The 25,937-nt window shown below is 40.4% G+C and overlaps 1 protein-coding gene across 3 annotated transcripts in view; it reads right to left on the bottom strand.

The window, feature by feature from the left end:
* ANO6 (anoctamin 6) overlaps nt 1–25,937 on the bottom strand; it is a 278,097-nt gene that overhangs the window by 40,334 nt on the left and 211,826 nt on the right. For all 3 annotated transcript variants that reach the window (XM_064491795.1, XM_031462717.2, XM_010989569.3), the window contains 7 exons: nt 25,057–25,122; nt 23,872–24,159; nt 23,543–23,656; nt 21,204–21,319; nt 16,068–16,202; nt 7,270–7,375; nt 3,684–3,744 (listed from right to left, as the gene is read on the bottom strand). In XM_064491795.1, coding sequence (XP_064347865.1) covers nt 3,684–3,744; nt 7,270–7,375; nt 16,068–16,202; nt 21,204–21,319; nt 23,543–23,656; nt 23,872–24,159; nt 25,057–25,122 — 886 coding nt within the window. The remainder of the gene's footprint in view (nt 1–3,683; nt 3,745–7,269; nt 7,376–16,067; nt 16,203–21,203; nt 21,320–23,542; nt 23,657–23,871; nt 24,160–25,056; nt 25,123–25,937) is intronic.

Genomic DNA, 25,937 nt, shown 5'->3' with positions numbered 1-25,937 from the left:
CTTTTTGTCTTTGGAGCCTCAGGTAATTTGCCTCCTCTCCCTGAGTGTTATTTTCCTCATCTTTCAAATTGGGAGTGTAACTGCCATTCATTGGCTCAGTGTCTATCCAGCAACAGGAGATGGCTTATGAAGACAAAAAAAGCAATATAGTAATTCTAATCTGTGTTCCCTTCCTCCTCCGCCCTGAACTTGGACATACAGGGTAAAAAATGGCATCTTTTACTAAGTCCTGAACTTAAGAAGGAGCAGTTCTGATGAGGAAGTCAGAGGAGTGCCATGTAAGCGAGAAATGACCTGGTGAAAAAGAATGAGCTGCCAGCAGATCCTCAAAACCCGTAAGGGTGCAAACCCTGGGCGCTACAGGCATGGGTGGGAGTTTCTTAGTTCCCCATTCTACAAAGCTGAAAACTTTGCAGGGTCCATGAAAGACACTGATAGCCCAGTACAACCGCGCCATGTCTTGGAGTACGCCGGGGCCACATCGCCGCGACTTACAATGCTGTGTGTCCCACAGCGAGAGCCCTGGGGCCAGGGGTGACTGTGTCTGAGGCTGGACAGGAATTTCCTGTTCTGTTTCTTTTGCTCTCTCTCTTCCTGCAGCAAAACAACTGGGAGGACTCCAGTGGGGAGCACTGCACCCACGTTCTCTGGCAAACCACACACCATGCAGCTCTAGCTAATCGGAGAGAGGACTGTTCTATGAGCATATATACACCAAAGGCAGGCAGAAGGCTGCCTGCGACCTTGGGAATCCAAATCAGCTTGTCCTCTTAATCAGGACATTAGACATCTAAAGAAAGTATGCATCAGATGAAGACGATGCCCATAGACGGCGTTGCTGGTTATGTCCAGCATAAGTCCAAGGCACACTCTGGTAGATGGGAGCGTTCTGGTTGCTTTAAGAGTTTGCTGCTGAAGGGCTGGGACATTTCATCGGGCCTTGAGACTCTCCAGACCTCTTTACTCACAAAGGCAGACAAGGTAGATGACCCAGCTCAGCCTTTATTCCAGCTTCCTAACCAAAAGGCTACGAGGTTGAAAACACATTTGTCAGACTCTCCTGCAGCAAGGGTTCCAGATGTGGCTTTAAAAATGCCCATCAGAGTTCAACATTTGCAAATATTAACTACCATATATAAAAATAGATTAAAAAATAAATTTCTTCTGTATAGCACAGGGAACTATATTCAATATCTCGTAATAACCTTTAATGAAAAAGAATGTGAAAATGAAGTCATATATATGTATGTATGACTGGAACACTGTGCTGTACACCAGAAACTGACACATGGTAACTGACAATACTTCAATGAAAAAATATATATATATCTATTAAAAAAAAATGCCCATCAGCGGCATCTGAGCGTCACTGAAATCAGAAACCCAGATGAATGGAGGCAGAGGTGGTTGGAGGAGCTATGCTATTTTGCTAGGGTGGATGCAGCTGGCGCGGGAGAGATCTAGAAGGAATGGCTGGCTGCAACAGCCATTTACTGATCTGCAGGTGACTTAGGGTAATTGCTTCCTGAAATCCTCCCCCCCTCCTGACGAGCCAGGTGTCTGGCGTTTTTCTGGAAATCACTAGGCCCAGCCTAGAACACAAAGGTAAAAATTAAAAACTGCAGTCAGGCAGTGAAGAGGCTGGCAGGAAGCATCGGACAAAAGTAGGTCAGAAACAACAAGGAATGGGGAGGGGAGAGAACGTGTGCTGAGAACCCTGACTTCAGCGGTGGGTTGTCGGTGGTGAGGACTCTGAGTCAGTATGAGAAGATGGATTGGTGTGGGCTAAAAAGGTGGCCATTGTTCAGATAAAGTGTGCGATGTGGACTATATTTATTAGAAGAGGTTTTTTTCCCCCTTCAACTTTGATCATTTCTAGGGAGCAGAAAAACACTCTGCCACAAACGTCTAGGTGCAAAAGAGGTGCTATGGGATGACAGTGGTATGAAAAATTTCAGTTTTGCAATTTCAGGCTTTCCTTAATGAGGTTCACAGCAGTAGCTCTCATAAGGCAGAGGTAACAAGAAAAGCAATATAAGGTACTTAAAATAAAGTCATCATCATACGTACATATCCTTGAAGATACACATATGGTGCTATGAGCGGGGCCGAAATGTTTTCTGCATTCTAAAATCCGATGAAATAAAATCACTAGCTCATTACGCCTGGCAGTTCTATAAACATGATGTAGTTAATGATCACAGAAAGCAAGATCGGCTAGGAAATTTGAGATCTGTCTTTTTCAGTGTCAAAGTTAATGTTTTTTGTTTTATTTAAAAAGTATTTTTTTAAATTAGGGCTGTCAGCATCCATTGGTATATGGGGTTCAATAGATGTGTGCAGGTGTTCTAGACTGAATAAGAGCGAAGACTGAGGTTTAGACAGTAGTTAAACATCTCGCCCGTGTGATCGGCACCCGCGCTCTTACTGGAGATTAAAAAAAAAGAATGATGTATTTTACAATGGAGGAGTACAAAGGATATTAGTTTTTAGACTTGATCTTTATTCTTCAGTGTGGCAAATATTAGCTAGTGTTTTGTCCTCAGCCAAAGCATGCTAAATGTCTGAATGACACTGTGACTTGTTAGGTAAGTTTGGCCATCTTACAGTTTACTCCGTGCAGGAGTGGCAACTGATAATCTCTTAAAAGTGTCCAAAATAATTGGCCTGTCTGTTCTGTGATTCATTTGGGGACCCTTCCTGGGCATAACCACTGCAGAAGAGAAATCCCATCAAGGACACCTAGAAAGACCGGTTATCCATACGTGTTGTGAGGGTTGATGTCTTGTCTTCTCCAAAATAAGACACTTGGTTCTGTTTCTTCCCCGACCTAGCCACACCCTGAACTCTATTTTCCCCTTGACTCACACAGTGAAATTGGAAATGCATCTATCTTTGAACCTGGAAATTTTTTCTTCAGTGGTAGGACATTTACATCAGTTAAACATGTAAAAGTCTGCATTTAAAGAAGATGATTATTGCCTTATTACATTAATGATGCTCTTCAAAGTAAATCCTATAAACATAGAATTAAAGCTTCTATATACAAATTACATTCTTTAGGATCCTATCTGTTCTATGTATTAAACAGAATGTTATTATGAGAGTAGCTGCACACACTTATTAACTATTCACTCATATAGACGTGTATAAAGAAGAAAGCTTACCTGGAATCCTCGTGTTGCTGCTTTTCCCGAACCCCAACCCCACGAAAGTTAGGTTGGATCACAGCTATGGGGGCTGTTCCAATCATGGTTCCCAATAAACATGGCCTTCCTGCATCCAAGCCCTTGGGCAGTCCCCCCACCTCCTATTGTTGGGTTGACCATGATTTGTTTTGGTTGATGGGAATTTTGCAAACTTGATGCAGTCGCAGGCTTAAAAGATGTCTGCACACTGGGGCTCCTCCTGTCTTGCTTCTCTTTGGAGCCCTAAAACCCCCCTGTGGAGAATGCTGGGCCAGCCCCCTGGGGGATGAGTGACCGCGTGCAGCAAGATGAGCCAGGCCAGTCAAGCCCCACAGACCAAGCCGGGCAATTCAAAGTACTAAAAGTGGGTTACTTTGACAACCTAAATAAAACTATACAATGCTATTGAGTTAGGTGCTTGTATGATCTTAGGGCTTGTTTGCTTATTTTTGGTTAAAAGGTGAAAGAAAACTGAAAAAAATGAACATAACTTACCCCAGACCCCCATAAATACTGCAAAGACTAGGGTTCCAAAACTGTCAAAGATGCACAATTTCTGGAAAACACAATAATGACATATAAATGAATCACGTCCTTCACTTACTAGAGTTCAGCAAATACGCAACGCCTTGTATGTGCTACAGTCTGGGAATTTCTTTTAAAGCTGTTTCCTAGTTTGACAACCAGCGTATCTACTACACACTGACAGATGGGATTTCTTATTTTCTTGAAAGCAAGCAGCCTTTGTTGTATTTACCAGAGTACATTTTCCAAAGGAATCTTTCCATATCATGATACAGAAACAGGCACAGCTGCTAAGATTCCACTCGGTTTAAAGCCTCTCACAGGCTTTTGAATAACAGCCTCTTTTTACAGACTATCATGGTGAATCTGAGGAAATAGAATGGCTTGATGAATACAATCAACTCCAAGCAACTTTTCGATTTACGATTTGTACCTTATCATCCCACCCTGGTCAGAGGGTAAGTTCCTGAATTCCTCCTCTTCACGAAGCTGGGGTTTGTTTTGAGATGGCTCTCTCCCTGAAAAGCTCTCTTTCCCTCAAATCCAGTGATGAGTTTTCTCCCATCACTGACAGACACTTCCATTAGAATAAGGGTGCACGGGCGCTTTTCTTGACTTTGCAAAGACGGCAGTGATCATGAATGTGCCAACTACAAACCAGCACTTGCCATCTGCCCCCCTACAAGGACTGGATCATGCTGGCACTTGCCTTCTACCTCTGCTTGGATTAAATCACGAGCCGCTGCAGCCTCTGACCTCCAACACCCTGAAAGGTGTTCAGGGTGGAGGTCAGGAATGAGGCGCTCTGTGCTCTGGGAAAGCTGGCAGAACGTGCCTTCAGTTAGATATTTTCAGGAGAAGATTTTATAAGCCCAAATTCTTCTGTCTCCTCATATCTAGAAAAGCACTAAAATTATTAAAGGTGACATCTGCTCCTGGTGACCAGCAGCAAGCCTCTGTCTAAATGTGTGCTTAACTGTATGCACCCCCACTTCACTAAAATCATATATTATACTGAGTTCCCCCCACCTCTTCAGGGCAGCTCCTCAGAGCTATCTGAGATGCTGTCTCCCGGGCTAGAGTTCTCATTTTGCCCCAAATAAAACTTAACCCACAACTCTCACGTTGTGTGATTTTATTTGTCAACTGATGAATACATGACATACTCTGTTTACTAGTTCTGCTAAGTTTCATCTTTTTGTTAGTGTACAAATAGTCTATCTCCCTCTACAAATGCCTGGAAAAATCTTTCAATTAGGTGCCAATTTTTCATGAGTGAGCATTTTTGTATCTCCTAAAATAGTCCATAAAGTTAATGGAAAAAAGTAGCAAACAAAATATCAACTTTATGCTAGATCATATAAAAAGTAAAGATCACATGGTAGAAAAAGAAGCTATAGGCTAAAAAAAAAAAAAAAAAGCAAACTTTTCAATGTTAAAGAAAATTCAAAGCTGATTCTAAGGAAAACTACTTTTTTAAGGTAAACTTTACACTGATGTAAAATGAGTAAACATTCATCTATGTAAAATATTAGTTAAGTTATTTTTGTAAAATAATATCCATCTACCCATCTTCTCATACATTCTATTTCCAAAGCATACAGATGCCGCTCAAACTTCCACTTATATCCTGGGCAGAAAGCACAGTCCCAGATTGTCTGTCATCCAATTATTCCTCTCAAAACTCCAGCTCAAGGAAGACAAAATTAACACACAAGTGACCTCTCTTGGGAGCAATGCTCCCCACCTATTCCTTCAGCCCTGGGACTCCACGGAACACAGACTTCAAATCTTGCAGCTTGGACTCTCACGGAACCATCTTTCCTAAGTCGTCATTTAATGTCATGCCTCAGCCCTCATTGAAAATTATTATAAGAAAAGTCCTATGAGACACAGTTCTGCATGTCGTAATTTACTGAGGATTCTATCCAGTGTTACTCTTTAAGGCATCAGTGCAAGCCTCTCTCTACTCGATACCTCCCTTCTTGCCCTGATACGTCTACCCACCCACTCCAGAAAGAAACAATCCTACTTGTGATTTCTTCACCCTATTAGGCTGAGAGGAAAAAGAAAAAGAAAAGAAAACCAAAAACTGGAAGCACATCTCTCAGTGCTGGAGAGAAAAACAGGAGCCACAAGAAAAAAGAGGGTTTACTGCCAATGCCAAGTTCCTCCCAGCTGCCAGACTCAAGACGAGAGGTATGCCCTGCACTCTGATGAAAGGGAGTTAGGGGGCCTGGATGGAGTCACCGTGTTTGCCACATGTGTAAGAATCAAGGAACCAAGAGAAAGAATAAGGTGGTCGACCTTTCTGCTCTACGTGCCTCAGAAGCAACATGGAGGCCAGAAGTAGGAGAGAAGATAAGCAGGGAGCTTTCTCGGTGAGAGGCTGAGCTTGCCTCCTCGGCAGGATGGCAGAGAGGGAAAGCCAGCCGTGGTCACGACGGCCCCAGGCAGCACGCTGGTTCAGTCAGCTGACAAGGAACACGGTAATGGCAAGGAATGCCGATTTGCTGTCAGCCTCTGACTCTGTCAGTTACCAGGTGGGCGACCTTGAGCAGATTATTTCATCTCTCAGATCTCAGTGTTTTAATCTGTAAAATGGAGGTAACACCTCTTCTGCCTGTCTCACAGGATTGTTTTTTGTGTCGAAAGTGATAATACAGTCCAAGAATTTTGCTAAGCATAAACCACGAAGTGGCACCACTGTAATAGCAGTGTATCCAGTTAAAATGTAAGACTTACATGGATTGAGCTTCTGATACGCTGAGGTCATAGAGAGATTCCTCAACTTTCATGGCAGAACTAGGGGACGAAGAAAGATCAGGACAAGGGTGTCTACCACGTATGTCAAAGTTGTCAGGAAAACTCTGAACCAAGCGGGCTACCTTTCTTCCTGTCTGGAGTTTCTGGCGTGCCTTTCAGTAAGCTCCCTCCAGTCTCAGTGCTTTTTCCTAAACCTCCTGGATTCCAAGAAGTCCTCTAGCTCAAGGCCATCTGCATGTTTAAGGGGAACCAGATGTGTTTTGTGGGAACATTTCTGAGACAAAGTGAATAACTGTTATCATTTGTAGACAAAAGCTTTCTTACGCATATTTATAAATTCAGTCTAAATCTGACCAGCAGCATCTTTAAAAATCCATGCAGAGTTTCAGCACGCTTTCAAAGAGGGAAAACACAGTACAAATTTCAGGTTTCCATCCACCCGAATTAAGGAAAATACTTACAATAGTAAACCTATTAAATAGTACTTATGAGATAAGACGGGTTTGAGATTTCTGCTTTGATTATTTGAAATACTCAAATAGTTTCAATTCCACAGTTCCTCACTGACCCTCCAGGCGATTTTAGATAAGCCTTTTAATTTCAATTTGTTGTTTTTAAAAGAGGAATAAACACATGCATTTCATATCTATCTTTTCAAATCTATCTTTCATATCTCAGTTGATAATTACCTTTCTAAATTCCTCAGAGGAAAAAATTTAATCACTATGTTGTGCTAAAGTTATTAGAATAAAAATCTTTCATTACTTGAAAATGTTTGGGAAAAAAATACCTTTGAGGACTCGCAAGTAGCATTGAGCTTCCAGAATGGACACAGCCTGTCACACTGAGGACACATTATGATCTTGCCGCCAATATCAGGATCACAGACTTCTTTGCTAAAGAACAGAGAAAAATAAAATTTAATTTAAAAGAACTTTAATGAACAGGACTTTTCACCAGCAGGATAAAAATCCAACATCTCTTCATAAGAAAACTAAATTCTTGTAAAACTAGGAATAGAAATGAACTTCATTAACCTGATAAAATCTTGCTACATAAAACCTATAAAAAATTATACTTAACAGTAAACTGTTGAAAGTACTTCCTTTAGATCAGAAACAAGACGATGGGTCCTGCTATCCCCACTTCTCTGCAGTGGCGGTCCCTGCCAGCGCAGTAAGTCAAGAAAAATAAAGATAGAAGGAATGGCAATGAAGAAGAAAACCTGCTCTCCCTAACAGATTCCATAATTGTCGACACCGGACAACTCAGTAGAGCCTGCAGATAAATTATGAGACTAAGTGAGTTTAGTAAGTTTGCAGGACACAAAGTCAGTATACAACATATATACAGGGTCACAAGAAGAAACTGGGTCTCGAAAGATCTGCAACAATGAGGAATTAATTTTTTAAAATACCATTTTTCAATAGCTTAAAAAATATGAAGAGCCTAGGAATAAATCTAATTCAAAATGTATGAAATTTATATGGAGAAAAATGATAAAACTGTTCTGAAAGAGTGAAGAAGACCTGCATAAATGGGTACATTATCACGCTCATAATTTGGAAGAATCAATATTTGAAGATGTCATTTCTCTCTTATTTGAGCTGTAAATTCAATAGACGAGCAAAGGGCTCAGAAGGGTCAAGACGCTCCTAAAGAACAAGGCGCTGTGGGGATGGATTAAGAAAAACCGACCTAGAGGGCAAAATCAAGAGTTCAGAAAAAGACCTCTGCATCCCCCAACACTGACATGAAACAGGCAGAGTTGGCCCAACAAATCAGTAAGGTGAGAACTGACATTTCAACAAACAGGGAATGGAATACCCATACAAAAAAAGGTGAAACTGAACCCCTAAATCCTATCATGTACAAACCAATTCCAGGTAGAAAATAAAAATGCAACAGTACCAACTTATCAAAAAAAGTAGATTTTCTAGATAACCTGGGGGTAAGGAGAAATTCTACTAATGGAAAACAAAAAAGCATAAATCATAAAGGAAAATATCGATACACTGAAAATCCTTAAAAGTGATAACTTCATTAAAACACCACAGAGAGGAAAAAAAAAAATAGCCACAGACTAGTAGAAGTTTTGCAACATGTAAAAATGACCAAGGGCTATTCATGAGAGTTGTTCTAAAAAATTGTAGTCTACAAATTAATAAGAAAAAAAACAGCGAACTGACAACAGGTTGCACACTGCTCCCTGTAGGAGAAGCCATGCAGATAGACTCTTACGTGAATGGGGCTGGAGCTGTAGGATTAGTTAGCCTTGCAAATAATTCAGTTAAAAACAAATGCGCATGGGATACACTTCTAGATTTACTGAGTAAAGATCCTGGAAAACTTGCTCCTCTAAAAAGCAATGACACTGGCAAAATTTGTCAAAATTAACCTCTGTAGAGCTCTGGAACTTAAACAAAGGCTTCCAGCAATCCAAGGAGTGTTTATGTAAGGGAAAAAAGCTAAATCTCCATAAAGATACTGAGCTTTGTGGCATTATAACTTGATCTGTCGCCATCCCCATATCCTCACCTAAATGGTGGCCTTTAAAAGCAACAGTCTCACAATCAACGCAGCCTAACAGCCACTAAAGGGGCAGAAGCGGTTTGAAGTAGTACAAAAAAACCCATCCCCAGTGAACTGTTACTATTTGACCTATCTCAAACTCATGCTGTGCAAACAGCCCTGTCCCCAGAGTGTCTGTTAAAAACAATTAGCAGAAATTATTTAACATTACAATTGCCTGAGGCAGTGATACCAGTAGAGACTAACTAGATTCTGACTAGAAAACTTAGAAGGCAAAATTCAGTAATGAGACGTTCTAGGGGTGGAGGTAGAGTTAAAAAGCTCCAAAAAATTCTGGGAATTGTAGAAGGCCATACGCATGTGTGGCACACGCCAAGGAGAGACCTGAGAAAACCTTAAGCCTTCAACTCTGGCTGACCTTGAGGTTCCGCATAAGTAAGAAGTAAAGGCTACGGAAGAGCTGTTACGGAAGAGCTGTAGATGCCTGCTGCTGCTGAGGGCATCCCTCAACATGCAAACACAGAGCCACCTGGCAACAGCTCAAACAATGATTGGCCCCAGGCATTTAAAGAAATCACTGTCCAATCGTTATTACAATGATGATAACCAGGCTTTCTGCACACATACAGATCTCATGGCCATGCATGATAAAGAATACAGACTTTACAGAATTTGTTCAGGAAAGTAACTAAATAAATTGCAGCAGCAGCAATGACAACGGAAGCCGCAATAAACCCTGAAGATGAGGAAAATCTGGCTTTCAGATCTGCCACGTTATAATATTTTAAATGCCCAGTTTTCATCAGAAAATGACAAGATATACAAAGAAACAGAAAAGTTTGGCCAAAACACAGGGGAAAAAGCAATCAATAGAAACTTCCTGAGGATGTCCAGACACTGGATTTACCACACAAAGACATGAATAAGCAATTATACATATGTTCAAAGAACTAACAGAAACCATGCCTAAAGAATTAAAGTATGTGAACATCTCATTGTACAGAGAATATAAATAGATAAAAATTATTTAAAAGAAATTGTAGAGATACAAAGAAAATGACTATAATGAAAAATTCACTGCAGAGTTTTCTCTGTAGATATGTACTGGTTGAAGAAAAAGTCAGCTAACTTAAAACTAGTGAGATTATCCAGTCTGTGGGAACAGAAAGAAAAAGGAATGGCAAAAAATGAGCACAGTGTCAGGGATGGGTGGGACACCATCAACAATATCAATACACACATAATGGGAGTGCAAGAAGGAAGGAGAGAAAAAAAAAGGGGCAGAAAGAATATTTAAAGAAAGAATGGCTGAAAAACTTCCCAAATTGGATGAAAACATTAATTTGTACTTCCCAGTAGCTCAACAAATTCCACGTAGAATGAACTTAGAGACATCCAAACACAGGCGTATCAGACTCAGTGTGTCAAAAGACAAGAGCAAAGAATCTTGGCAGCAGAAAGAGAAAAGTGACTCAGCATACACAAAGGCTCCTCAGTAAGACAAACAGTTGATGTCTCATCAAAAACCATGGAGGCCAGAAGGCAGTGGGATGGTATCATCCAAGTGATAAAAGGAAAAGATGGTCACCGAGTATTCTACATCCAGCAAAGCAATTCTTCAGAAAAATTAAAGGAGAAATTAAGACACTCTGAAAGAATCCATTGCTAGCAGGCAGGCCCTACAAGAAATACTAAGGATAGTCCGGCAGGTGTAAATGAAAGGACACTCACCTGAAAAAATAAAGAGCACTAGTGGAGGTGACTACATGAGTGAAAAAATAAAACAGTATAAATATAGTTTTACAGGTAACTGTTTTCTCCTATTTGATGTAAAAGATAACTGCAGAAAACAATACTTATGAAACTGTGTGGACAGGCTTATAAATGCATGAAGATGTAATCTGTCTGACAATAACAGCACGAGGACGAGGGACAAGACTGACACCAAAGCAAAGGTTTTGTGTACTATTGAAATTAAGCTGGCATTCATGTGAACTAGATTGCTTTAAAACAAGATGTCAGTTATAATCTCCAGGGCAACCACTTAAGAAAATGCCAAAAGAGAAGAAGAAGGAAAAAAGGTAAAATTAACAACAAATTAAAATGGTATATTAGAAAATGCCTATTTTGTACAAAAAAGGTAGTTATAGAGGAATGGGGGGGAAAAAGACACAAGACATATGGAAAACAGATAGCAGATGTAACTTCAACCTGATCAGAAATTACATTAATGTAAATGAATTAAACATTCCAATCAAAATACAAAAGGCAGAAATAAATGGAATAGCGAACAGATGAACAACAGAGAAAAATCAACAAAAAAGAAAAGTTGGTTCTTTGAAAAGATCAACACAATTGACAAATTTTTAGCTAGTATTGGAGAAAAAAAGAGAGAAGATTCAAATTGCTAAAATTAGAAATGAAAGGAGGGACATTACTACTGACTTTACAAAAATAAAAAGGAATATAAGGTAATACCATGGATGATTATATGGTCAACAAATGAGATAATCTAGATGAAATGGATACATTCCAAGAAGGACATAAATGACTGGAGCTAATTCAAGGAGAAATAGAAAACTTGAACAGCCCCACAGTAAGTACAGTGACTGACTCAGTAATCCAAAAACTTCCCCCAGGGAAGTGCAAGGCCCACGTGGCTTTGCTGTGAGTTCTATCAACTACTTAAAGAAAAAAAAAATCAACACTTCACTAACTTGTCTGAAAATAAAGAGGTGGGAACACTTTCCAATTCATTCTATGAGACCAGTGTTACACTGATACCAAAACCAGAAAAGGCATCACAAGAAAACCACAGACTACTATCTCTTATGAATATAAATGCAAAAATCCTCAACAAAATACAAGCAAATCAAATCCAGTAACACACAAAACAGACCACAATCAAGTGGGATGTATCCAGGAATGCAAGGGTAGCTCAACATATAAAAATCAACTCATGTAATATGCCATATTAATAGAATAATGGACAAAAACGAGGAATGGAATAGAACTTCCTCAACTTGGCAAAGAACGTCTATGAAAAACCTAGAGCAAAGATCACACTTAGTGGTGACAGACTGAATACTTTCCTCCCAAGATCAACATTGTACTAGAGGTTCTAGTCAAAGCAACCAGACAAAGAAAATAAATTAAAGCCTCTAGATTAGAAAGAAAGAAAGAAAATTATTTCTATTCCAGATGACATGATATTGTATATTGAAATCATAAGGAATCCACCAAAAAAAAATTAGAATTAATAAGCCAGTCCCCCAAAGTTGTAAGACACAAATCAATATATAAAAAAGTAATTATATATCTATACAACAGCAATGAATAATCTGAAAATAAAATGAAGGAAATAATTTCATTTATAATAGCATCAAAAAGAATAAAATATTTAGAATAAATTTGAGAAAAAAGTGTGAAACTTGTGTATTGAAAACTATAAAATACTACTGAGAGATGTTAAAGATGACCTAAAATAAATGGAAAGCTGTTCTGTGTTCATGGATCAGAAGCCTTACTATTGTTAAGACGGCAGTCGTCCTCAAAATGACCTATAGATTCAATGCAATTCTGGCTTTTTTGCAGAAATGAACAAGCTGATCCCAAAATTAATATGGAAATGCAAGATACCCAGAATAGTCAAAACAATCTTGAAAAAGAACAAAGATATGACGTTTCTAATTTCAAAACTCACTAACAAAACTACAGTAATCAATATAGTGTGGTACTTGCCTAAAGGACAAATAGATCGATAGCAAAGAATTGAGAGTCCATAAACAAACTTTTAGACATAGCCAATTAATTTTTGACAAAGGTGCCAAGACAATCCAATGGGGAAAAATAATCTTTACAAAAATGGTGCTGGGACACCTGAATATACACTTGGAAAGAAAGTTAAATCTTTACCTTATACTGTTTACAAAAATTAACTCAAATCATAAATCTAAAACTCTAACTTTAAAAAGATGAACACTGAGAAAACCTTCACGACTTTGTATTACAAATGCTTTCTAAGAAATGACACCAAAAGTACAAGCAACAGAAGAAAAAAAATCAGGTAAATGGAACTTCATTAAAATTATAAACTTTTGTGCTTCCAAGGACATCATCAAGAAAGTAAGAAGACAGTCCACAGAATGGGTGAAAATACTTGCAGTATTTTCCCTAATAAGGGACTTTTATCCAGAATAGACAAAGAATACTTAAAACTTGACAACACAAAGACAAATACAATTCTTGTGGTAGCTCACAGCGAAAGGGAATATGACAATGAATATATGTATGTTCATGTGTGGCTGAAAAATTGTGCTCTACAATGCTTTGACACAACATTGTAAAGTGACTATAACTCAATAAAAAAATGTTAAAAAAAAGAATAAATGTAAAAAATAATTTAAAAAAGACAAATACAATTAAAATGGGCAGAGAATTTGAATAGATGTTTCTCCAAAGAAGACATACGAATGGCAAATAAGCCCATGAAAAGATGGTCAACATCAGTAGGCATCAGGGAAACAGAAATCAAAAGCACATACCACTTCATACCAACTAGGATGACAAATATATACGATATATAAATATGTAAAAAAAAAAAATATATATATATATATGTAAACCTGGTAATAACAAGTGTTGATGAGGATGTGGAGAGACTGGAATCCTCATATATTACTACTGGGAATGTAAAATGGTGCAGTCACTTTAAAAAATACTTTGACAACTCCTCAAAATGCTAAAAGTAGAATATCTCCCAGCAATTCCATTTTTTGATATATTCTCAAGAGAACTGAAAACATGTGTTCACACAAAAAACTTGTCCATGAGCATTCAGAGCAGAATTATTCATCATAGCTAAAAAGTGGGAACAATCCAGATGTCAACTGATGGATGGAGAGGCAATGTGGTGTATTTATAACAATGGCGTATTATGTGAACACAAAAAGGAATGGTGTACGGATAATACGCTACACCATGGATGAGCCTTGACAACGTCACACTAAATGAAAGAGGACCATCACAAAAGGCTGCACACTGAATGGTTCTACTCATCAGAAATGCCCAGAACAGGCAAATCCCTAGAGACAGAAAGTAGAGGGGCTAAGGGAAAGGAAGGTTAGGGAGTGACTACTAAAGGGTACTGGTTCCTTTCGGGGATGATGAAAATGTTCTAAAATTGGTGGTGATGGTTGCACAACGCTGTGAATGTACTTAAAACCCCTAATGCACACTTTCAAAGGGTGCATAAAGGCATGTGAATTACATCTCCATAAAGCTGTTATTCTTAAAGGATGCATAAGCTTTAAACGGGCCTTTTATAAAAGAGGAAACACCTCTGTTACCCTCTGCTTATGCAAACGTATTTTCAAAAGCACAGAAAGTCAGTCATATTTTGTAGGGATACAAGTATATGTGAAAAAGAATATACAGTGTATGCTAAGGAATGATAAAAATCAGTATTTAGTGTGGTGGTTACTTCCAGAGTGGAAAGTGAGGGGATGAAATTGAACAAAGCACTTCGCGGGTAACAGGTATGTTCTTTTTCTTAAACTGGGTGATGGATCATTATCCCTTACAGCTTAAATACATATTCTATTCTTGTGAATCTACTCAGTATGGAATATTAACTGAAAATTTTTAGCAGGTAGAGCTCAGCAGTAGCATGCATGCTTAGCACACACAAGGTCCTGGGTTCAATCCCCAGTACCTTCATGAAAAAAAAAAGATTAAAAAATATTTAAAATGCATATATTTTAAATATTTCAACGCTACTTAAAAATTATATAAACAGAGCCCAAATAGTTTTGAGCACAGGGAGATTATCCCCAAGACACCCCCACCTCTACCCCCTAAATCCTCTGTAAATTAATCTGTGTCAAAGAGTAGGAAATTTGTGGTGTGACTGTCATTTCCTAAAATGAATTATAATGAGAACAACTACCATGCAAGAACCTTATAAAAACACCACCTTTTCACTTTGCCGCTGTATTTCTGAGATGCCTTTTTCTGGTTGGAACAACATACGAGACAATGGAGAAGCCAAAGACAAATTTAGGCAAAAGACATCAACATTCAGCCTTTGGCCCTAAACTCTTTTTTGGTGAAGAGAGGAGAGTACTTCCAACACCATCTGCAGCTTTGTAGCTAAGAAGCCATACTGGGCACACACCCTCAGAAAACCTGTTAAATAGAACAGATAATGATGCCTATACATCAGAGCTGCCGTGCACGCTTCTGCCTCCAGAGCCAGGCTGATCGGCTCAGGGCTAGAAAAATTTGGTAATCAGCTCATCGCTGGTGCCCAGAAATGTGGATCTGGCCGTCACATCTGGACAGAGGCCAAACAAGAGAAAATGCCCGGTTCGGTGCTGCACCCCTCTGGAGGTTGAAACCACCAAAAGCAAAGGACTAATTACACAGTTGAGAACAGCGATGGTGAAATTCAGTGTTCTGGCATCCACGTATTTCCCTTTAGACAGTGCAGCTGGTGTTTTAATTTCGACATTAGGCACAAACTAATTCTTTATCACTTTCTTCCTCTCCTAACACTTAAGGGTTATCATTTTGTTTTTCAAGTAAAACAAAAATATTGTTCATTTGAGTTTTTCAACATGTGTTTCTTCGTATATATTAAGAAGTCATTTCTAAACACATAAAAGCACCAGTTTGACCAGTTTTGCCATTGAAACCGTGAGGAAATCAGAGCTGCTCTTGGCCCACATCTGTAAGGGCTGAGTGGAGCATTTCTCTGGGGGCCAGAAGTTCAAGGATGATCCTCCCTCGAGACCTCCTTTCTTTTTCAAACAAAGTCTTATCTTAAGATATTGGAGTGTTTCCTAAGGGTAATATTCCTGTCAGAGGTTGGGCTGCGTTATCTAAGAAAAATTTTTTTCCACTTAGTTATTATGCTCAGGACAAAAGGGATACATCATACAAAGCAGAAAGTGCTCTGCAATGAGTCTTCTTTTACTAAACCAGTCGGAGACCCTGAAAATCAATTTATGTCTGGTCAACTTTTCAGCACAGTAACAAGGAATAAAGAGAAGTTACCTCCAGGTACAGTTATTTTGATTAAAATATCCGTAGAGAAAACAAGCCACGCCCACGACTGCTGCCAGGAGGAGCATCTGAGTGTAATAGCCCAGCCAAGCAAAGTAGATTCCAATCTTCTCTCCATAGTATTTCCTGCAAAGACAGAAGGCAGTTTCAGAAGACACATAATCACTCTGTAGCTTCATCCTCGTATTAATTTCTTTCTTTTGTTTTTTTTTTTGTTGTTGTTGTTTTTTCTTTGGGTGGGGGGCGTAAAGAGGTTTATTTATTTGTTTTTTAAATGGAGGCATTGGGGATTGAACCCAGGACCTCATGCATGCTAGGCATGCACTCTACCACTGAGCTATACCCTCTCTCCATCATATTAATTTCCGATTCTAAATAAAGGGGGCTTTAAGCTTAAACCTCTGACTCAATTCACACTTAAAACACATGCGTTTTCATAGCAGACCCCGAATTCTACTGTGAAATAAGAAGTATTTTACACATCACGGAAGTACTGATCACTGGTTCGCGTGTGGAAGCAAGATAAATTAGAGCAGAGCGAAGGCGGGGACAAGGCTGACTATGGAGCAGATACAGGGTATCGTCATCACTCGCTGGAAAGACTGGCACATTCAACAAACTCCCCCAAAGACTGTTCTTAACAAGTGAACGTCAACAACTGGCTCAGTTATCTGCTTCTGCTTTATCTTGGGAACTTCCCTGGAGCAAATGCAAGGTAAACCACAGATAATAAGAAAAACGGCTGATAATGACAACAACTAGGAGTGCAAGGTCTCTCTGAGCAAAATGTTTATAAGACTCATTGTGAGAATGGGAGAGGGCAGGAGGGATGTGATTGAGGAAGGTACTGCCCTGTATTCTTTTTATCTAGCAAGTCTATTGTTCTAGGTTTTAAAAACTCTTGGATGTTTCTCAGTTAATCTGGAGTAGATGGAAGAGGCCAGGTAGGCAAGATTAGAAGAAAGGAGGCAGGGCATGAAGTGGCGCCAGGCTGGTCCTGAAAGGGAGACAGACACAGACAGGCAGACACAGAGGGTTTAGGGATGAGGGGGAATAATTACACGGCTGTTCAGGTATCTTAACTGGTTCACTTCTGACTCAGCAGTGGTTGGTAAAACCTGTGGATTTCCTCAGCTTTGAGGCCTCTCTGAGGCTTCCGGCTCAGCCTGGAGCTGGGCTGAGCTCGGTGGGCTTAGCCTCGGGGGTACTCAGCTCTGAGAACAGCCTGGAGTCCTGGGACACTTCACGCAGGAACCCCCTTGGGCTGGACCAGCGCTCACAGGGCAGCTGTGAGACCAGCTCCATCTTCAGAGACCTGGGCGTGGACCATTCCATGGGGAAAAGGGCTGAGCCTGATGCGGAATCAGGAGATGGGAGGGACAAAGTGTGTTCATTCTCCTATGACTGGGGCTTTGTGGCCTGGCTCACAGATGGCAGGCTCAGGATGGTGTCTGGGAGAGAAAACCCTGGCAGTGGCTTTGAGATGCCTTGGACTCTTTCCTGATAGGCTTTTTGTAATACATTCTTACCAACTATCCGCCCTGGAAATGCCACATTCAAAACTGAAAGCATGTTAGAAGTTGCCTGCTCCAGCTGCCCAATGGTAAACACATCGTGCTACAGGAGAGAGCCGGTCAGGCAGCCTCTGCCTGGATACGTACAGTGACAGGGGGTTCATTACTCACGAAGGTTACATCGTCAGTACGAAGGTCAGAAAGAATTTTTGAATCTTAAACAGATGCCTGCCTCCTAAATCCTTGCTGAAAGGCTGGGAATGATGAGGATCCCTGCAAATGTAGTTCTGTCTGATCATTCTCTCTCTCTGCCAAAAAAAACCCCAATTCTTAACACCAATTTTTCAAAATTCAGCTTTGATTTCTTTTTATCAAAGTTATACCGTACATTCATTAAAGAGTCCAACAGTTCTAGAACACCGACTGTAAAAAGGAGCAGTTCCCAACAGCCTCCCCCACTTCCCGGCCAGAAGCAACCACGTTCAGCTCCTACTGCTGACTCTTGGAATACTTACCCCCCTATCTCTAAATAATGTACTTGCAGCGTAGCCTACGGACTTTTTCAGTTCTACGTATGACCTACGTGACTTTCTGTTTTGGAAGATGAGGATCAAGCTCTCTTTCAAACCCCATCTCCCATACACACCCAAACCTCCGTTCTTCCATCCTCTTAACACAATTACATTATGATTTCGATCAGCTCAATATCTTTGCTCTACACTATTAGGACTCGGTGCAGACCGTTCACAGCTGTAGCAAGCTGTCTGCTAGGTTCACTTTTTTTCTTCCCTACTTCGTTTTTCCTGGAGTTAATCATTGTCTTGGTGGTTCACAGCTTAGTTTTCTGTGCCCTTATCAACAATTCAACCCCAGACCTCCCCCTGATGGATAACTTTCTCGCTGCTTTCTAACACATTGTCTACAGATTTCATCTCCTTGAATAAATCTCTTCAGATCTCCTTCAACCTGGAGTAATGACATGCTAGTCTTGTCACAGAGCTCAAGGGTCACTGGTGGGAAGCAACAAAGGGAGCACGTGGACCAGGAGCAGGGAACAGTTCGATGTACTTTCCTTAGCAAAATATACTTAAAATAATGGGAAAATTGTTTTCTTTACTTACAGATACACACACACACACACACACACACCCTGAAAGACCATAAAGAATGATTAAAAAGCCATCAAACTCATCGCCCATCAAATACTATATAACATAAAACAAAAGTAACAGAATGGAGACATCATATAAATATGAACCTCAAGGGGGATGGGGTGTAGCTCAGTGGTAGAGTGTGTGCTCAGCATGCATGAGGTCCTGGCTTCCATCTCCAGTACCTCCATTAGAAAAAAAATAGTTAAAAAAGAAAAGAACAAAATATTAACTTCAAATATTTACATACGTACAAACACCCTCTTTTAAAACTGTATTCTACAAGATAACCCGAGTTCATGAGAGAAAGTGCCTCTTCATGACTGTGATCCTGGTGATAGATGAGGGAGGAAATTAGAGTATGACCACACGAAATAAAATCCCTTACGAAATAATGAATCTAGGTGACAATCATTAATGGCTGCTGTCTTCACGAAAAAAGAGAGACAACGGGACATCATGTACCTTGTGACAGAAGTACGAAACGCCACGTAACAAGTATCCTCGCACAAAGTTGAACCTCAGTCAGATCGAGCTTTTAGGGGAGGATCAAATCACTTAGCTAAGCAAATACGCAGGATGGAGAAACCAGTCTAACACCACAAAGGAGAACGAAATCAGCCAAACAGAAAATAGAGAAACCCCTCAACAATCGCAAGGAAAACAAGAGAGAAACAGGAAAATGACAGATTAGAAACCATTTGAGAGATGTTAGTTGCGACATCTGAACCTTGTCTGGGTCCTGATTTCAACCCCAAAACTACTTAAAAATATATTTTTTTTGTGACAATCAGGGAATTATTTCATAACCCTTAAAAAAAGGAATCTTCCAATTGTATTTGAAAGAGATCTTGTCATTTCACGAATCAAAGGTTAAGCTGTGTAGGATTTTCTTCAAAATGATCCAGCAGGTGCGGGAGTGGAGGAGGTGGAGATAAAAGATGCAACAACAGTGACTCTGAGTTTATAATTTCTGGAGCTGGGTGGCTGATACAGGCAGGCTGGCTGTGCTGTTCTCTCTACTTCTGTACATGTTTGAAACTTTCCATAAAATGTGAAACAAACAAAAACACTTCACAGTGTTTTAAAACTCTCACTTTGAAGGTTAAGAGGTTTGCCCAGGGAGGTGGGCACCTGCATGGGGCACTGAGATTAGAACAGGCCCCTGGCTCCAGGCCGACCTGGGGCTGCCTAGACCCTCCTCTTCTCCTCCTCACCGTCCACATCCAACCCATAACCACGTCCTGTCAATTCCACTCCCCAAACGCATTCCACACTGGCTCCCACCATCTCTCATCTGGCCCGCTCCCAGAGCCTCCTACCCGGCCTCCCTGCTTCCTGGGCCCCTGCAATCCATTTCTCCACACTATCTTTGCAAAATGTGAGCGAGAGAAAATGACTGAAGTGCTTACACTATCATGACTGCTTCTCACTGCACTCAGAGTCTACACTCCTTTCCGGGCTCCCGACACCCTTCTAAACCTCACGTCTCATCATTCTCACCAGTGCTGGCTTTCAACATCTCCTCAAACCTGCCGAGTGCATTTGTGCCTCGGGGCCACTGGACAAGCTGCCTGTTTCTGGGGTGACTTTTCTCAGATCCTCAAAGTCTGGCCTCCTTTTCACCATCCACACCTCAGCTCACAATGTCACCTACTCAAAGATAGCTTTCTCGACTCACTTCCCCCAACGTCTCCCCATCTCAACACTGTGTTATTGCCTTCATTTCAATCAGACATTTCATTCCCTTATTTGTTTGCTTATTTTTGTTTGCTCAGTTGTTCTTGGTCTCCCGGTCCCCAGCAGCCTTGTCCAAACAACATAAGCTCCCAGGGAGCAGCCGACACTGGTGCTTTGAGAAGACACATGCTAAGCGCGATGTTACAGTCACTGGCACAGTGAAACGGTATTGAACAGCAGACACAGCAAAGCAGGGAGAATTGCTAGCTCTTACTATATAATTTAAGCAAAATGTAACATTTACTTCTGTTTAATGAAGAATTTGGTGGGTCTTTGGTTCCCAGTTCCTGGAAGGTAACCTCTGAAGCCTTGAACTTTCCCAAGGTAGGAGTGTCTTTGTTATTTGTGGCGGACCCTTGGATGGCCTGTGCTCATGAGGTGACTCAGGTTGGGGACTGGCCAGCCAGAGACACCAACCATGTGATTAGAGGGTTGGGGCTTTGAGCTGTGTGATATCTGAGCGACCACCGGGAGAGGAAGGGGCTGAAGGGTCAGGGTAAAGGAAAGGTTCGAGTTAGGGTTAGGGTTCGGGTTGGCCGTGTAGGTAGTGACTCAATCAATCGTGCTTTTGTAATAAAGCCTCCAGTAAAAACTTAGGGCAACGAAGCTCAGAGCTCCCGTGAGCTTCCTGGTTGGTAACACTCGTGGAGGACTGTCGCGCTCAGACACCACAAGGGCAACCCTGAGCCCTTCCCACTGGAGTGCTCTCCACAACAGCTCACCTGATGAGATCCAACGGCTGCTTCTTATATATGCTTCGAGGGTGAGCCCATTCCCTGTACAGAAGGTACCGTTCATTGGGGCAGCTGAGGTCCTTTGACAGAGTGCTGAAGTTGCACTGGGAAGCAGAAGCAAACAGGTGAGCGTCACAATCACCATGTGTTCACATGTTCCATTGATAAAACGTGGTGCTAACAAATTATAAGGGGCCCTCATTTGCCAGAAGGGATGGAAGTACCATATAATTTTTCATAATTCTCAACCAGGGGTAGTATTAACCCCATGAGGGTCATCTATGAATGTGGGTGGAAAGGAACGCTTGGACGTTACACCACAGGTACCTGGTGAGAGCCGTGCAGACGCTTAATGTCCTACAATCGGGCCGGTCCTAAACAGGAAAAAAATTAGGCCCCCAAGTGCCCAAACTGCCACAGTAGAGGAACACCTGATGGCCAGCCCCCTCCTTGGACACCCAGGGGAACCAGGGACTCTGGCTGGTTAGGGGCAGGGTCAATTCTAAAACCCAGGCTTTTTTGCCCCACAATTCAGTAGTTATTCTGTGACAGCACATGGAATATAAACAACAAAGAAACCTGACATGATGTTATACATTTAGCTTAGTCAAGAAACAAAGCTTAAATCCAGTCATTCTCCTTCCCACCTGACCTACTTTCCTTCCTCCATTACTAGAACCAGATTATCACCCGCCCAGCCTTCACAGGGGTCCTGACCTCCACTTACCTCCCTCCCAAACACCACGAGATTATTCCTTAGCCTAGACGTGGGACCAGCAATTACAAGAGGCATTAGTGGAAAAGAACTGGTTGTGTGCAGACGCCAACTAAATACCATAGAATCCTGGCGTCCCATATGACTAATCATGACAGCTCTCTGCAAGTGTCCCCAAAGTTCATTTCAGGCTCTCATTGCTAATTTTGCTGGGATACAAATATAAAACACGTGGACTGCCAGGCTGGACTGCTATGCTGGGTCTCTGAGCCAGAAAGCTCAGGGTCTGCTTCTCCACCCAGCTCCCTGCTCTCTGTTCATGCATGTGTATCAAGCAGCTGTTTAGTGTCCTTGTTTTAATCTTGTACAGTCCATTTCAGTACTGTTTTCATCCACAAATACATGTACCACACAGTAGTAATGATCAATCTCCGTCTTTGCTTTCTTTGTTCTTAGAGAGTCAGATAAATGGATACCAAATATAACAAAGTCACAGAGCACTATAATGTAGTATTTCCTTTATTTCAATGGCAGAATTTATTTAAAGAGCTTAGATATAATATCCTTAGACTTACGGCATCATTAAGGGTCTGAAGCAGTCACATTATAAAAATTTCATTTCATGAGATGTTATCAGCTAGAGAAGTGCTCTAGAATTTGAGGGGTTGCTGTCATCTCAGAACGGAGTCCCTAAAAAACGTCAACACTCTGCGGTATTGCCATCATGACAAGAACCCAGACAGATGCCTTTTTGAAAGCCCTGTGATATCTAGCGCACGGCCAGAAAATGGTATTTCAGAGGGGAACGGCCTGAATTACAGAAAATGATAAATGAAATGGTCTGACATGTATCTCTCTTACAAAGAACTAATACTTTTTTGGTCGATAATAACATCTTCTAGTAATTATGAAAAGAGCTGACAGATATATAGTACTTACTACATGCCAGGGCTGTTCTAACATTGACATGGATTCATTAATCCCCACAGCAACTCTATGAGGTAGGTACTATCATTATACCCATTTTACTGATGAGGAAGTTGATAAACAGAGAGGCTAAATGATTTCTACAAGGTCAATCAGCGAGAAACTGGCACAGCAGGTGTTCCAGCCTGAGTCTATGCTCTTGGCCACTGCTTTCTTTTTTCTTTTCTTTTTTTTTTTGGTGGTGGTGGGGAGATAATTAGGTAATTTTGGTGGGGGGTGGGGGGGTAATTAGGTTTATTCATTTATGTTAGAGGAGGTACTGGGGACTGAACCCAGGACCTTGTGCGTGCAAAGCATGCACTTTATCATTTGAACCACACCCTCCCTTCTTGAGTCTGTGCTCTGAACTGCTAATCCGCACTGCCCCACACATTAACTATGGGGGAGCTACAGTTTGTTCATTCATTCATTCACTCACTCACTCATTTAAACTCAGGGTCTTCCCTGTGCCTGGAATTCAGCAGTGAACAATACAACATGATTCCTGTCCTACATGAGCTTGTACCCTTCTGATATATTGTCTTCATTTTACCCAGGAAAAAACAAAGTCAAGAAGATTAGCCCTTTCCTGTTAACACCGGAGGATACGTGAGGTGCTTTATTTCATTTTTGCCATCTGACTTACATCATGGAGAGGGAAAGCTGCCTTGTAGATCCCGGAGCTCACAAGCTTGTTAATCCCGAATTTTTTAACATTGTCTGTTATTTGATACTTGATCCGAGAAAGGATGAAGTAAACCTAAAAAGATGCCGAAAGAGAGTGTGTGGTTTATACAGGGTAACTAACCAGTCACTGTTTACCGTCTTAACAGGAATCTGTAGGCGTATTTCTTTTCTTTCTCTCTCTCTCTTTTTTTTTTTTTTTGGCAGCTTTTAAAAACCAAACTAAACCACTAAATAATTCAACAGCAGGTTCTAAATCACCCCCAGCAGCTAAACTTGGTTTAGACTTACAATGCGGCTTCTGGTGGCTGGATTGAAGAATGTATCTCTATCCTGAATATAAAAGTCATTCATGCGGCTCTTCTCAAAAGGGGCAGTGAAAAACTCTTGCTCTGGCTTGATGATACTCTCATCCACCTGGAGGACTTTGGTAAACCAGTTGAAATTACCGAAGGCTGAGGACCGGGTTTTCAGATCATTGGGCTTCAGAGGCAATTTGATGTGCATTATCTCAGCGTATGTACACAGCACCTCCCACGGGGCGTGCACTTTTACAAATACAAGCTTATCATCCAACACCTATATTGGGGAGAATGAACACACAAACCAGGATACCAACTATTTTCACATTTTTAGTGCACAGATTTTTCTTATGTTGCTGGTAGTTAAAACACATGTGCAAACACGCACACACGACACTGGTAAAAGTGAAGATGTAATAAAAATAGATTTGCAAACCATCGTACATTTTTGCCTTAAAGATAATTTCTTTGTTCAAATTATTGAAAAAGTAATTAAAATCCTTATAGTTCTTTCATAAAATTACCAATGTTTTAGATGAAGAAAAGCAAACTTGTTAATTTTTAGTCCGAATTAGTAACTAAAAATAAAAATACTAGAATATTCACTGCAGTGGTGTTGCAATGACAATTTTTTAAATTTCTCATACCTAGAAGAGGACTATTTAATGTATTACGTATCTGTTCAATATAGTGTTATACAGCCATTAAAAAGGATTTAAAAGAATTATATTTATTGATATGGAATACGTAATAAAAGGAAAAAGCAAAAAACTGAAATAATTTTTGTTTTTGGAAGGGAAAAACATCTATATTTGAGCAAAAAAATGTTTAGAAGGATTATAAGATTATTTATGGATAATTAAGGTATAGATGATTTTTAATTACACTATTCTTTCATTTTCTAATTATTTTTGGTAAACTATTATTTGTATAATAAAAAAGTCTTTAAAAAGGTTCTTGAGTAAGTACATTAATACATATATTTATGACTACATTCTTTGGCTATTAAAAAAACTGTGGATCTGAAACATACATTCCAAAAGGCAGATTCTGACTGACTCCCCTCCCAGCCCACAGCGAAGGCATGGCTGGGTGACATGTTTCAGATGCCATTCCAGCATTCCAAGTAACATGTAGGCTCCCAGCCGAGGGCTGCAAAGGGACTGACACTTACTGATCTGGTTGCTTCCAGCTGCAGGCCATCACAAATGAGGTTAGATTCATAGGCTCGTCTTTTTCTCTGTCAAAAGAAATCAGAAAATATGTTAGGCTTTTAGTTTTACCAAGGGAATAAGAAGTTGTTTGTTTTTTTATACAAAAAATAAAAAATAAAAACAAACCAATTTGAACCTGAGAAAGAGACAAAACAACACAGGAGCAGTGAAGGCGCTCTGGCTGGCGGGGACCTGTGAGTGGGTTGGATTCCTCACATGGAATTCCCTTGGCACTCCAGAAGGCCCTTGGTTGTCCCTGTGGGTTTGTGACCATTTGCGGTGTGCAGAAGTCTCTGGCTTTGCCACAATTCCAAGGCTTTTTTTGGCTTACGAAAGGTTTTACACTCAAATGGAGTTTTTTTGAGTCCTAGTCACGGATGTCATTTACCAGAGTTATAGTCCAGATCTGACACGCTAGACTTTTAAAATCTTGCAGACTTTCAAATAGTTCAGGTTTGGATGTGTATTCACCTCTGCAGGCCTTGACCAAATTCGATAAAACCAGCTAGGCAAGTTCGGCAAAATGCAAAGAAATTTTTCTCTCTGCAAGACTGAAATGTCTGTGAAGCTATAAAAACTTCTGCATCTACAAAAATAGGGAATTAATTCATCAATAACATATCTGTCCATATTATGCATACATTTAAAAAGATACTGTATTTACTGCTATCAAATTCTATCTAGCTTTTGCCAAATTGTGTCCTAAACTGTAAGGAAAGTATATAAAGGTAGAGACTTTTTGCCCTTTTAAGAGAAAAAGGAAACTCCTACACTGCTGGTGGGAATGTAAATAGGTGCAGCCACTGAGGACAGTATGGAGATTTCTTAAAAAACTAAAAAT

Source organism: Camelus dromedarius, chromosome 11 (assembly GCF_036321535.1).
Source record: "Camelus dromedarius isolate mCamDro1 chromosome 11, mCamDro1.pat, whole genome shotgun sequence".
Classification (NCBI taxonomy): domain Eukaryota; kingdom Metazoa; phylum Chordata; class Mammalia; order Artiodactyla; family Camelidae; genus Camelus; species Camelus dromedarius.
This window is presented reverse-complemented; position numbering and strand designations above follow the sequence as displayed.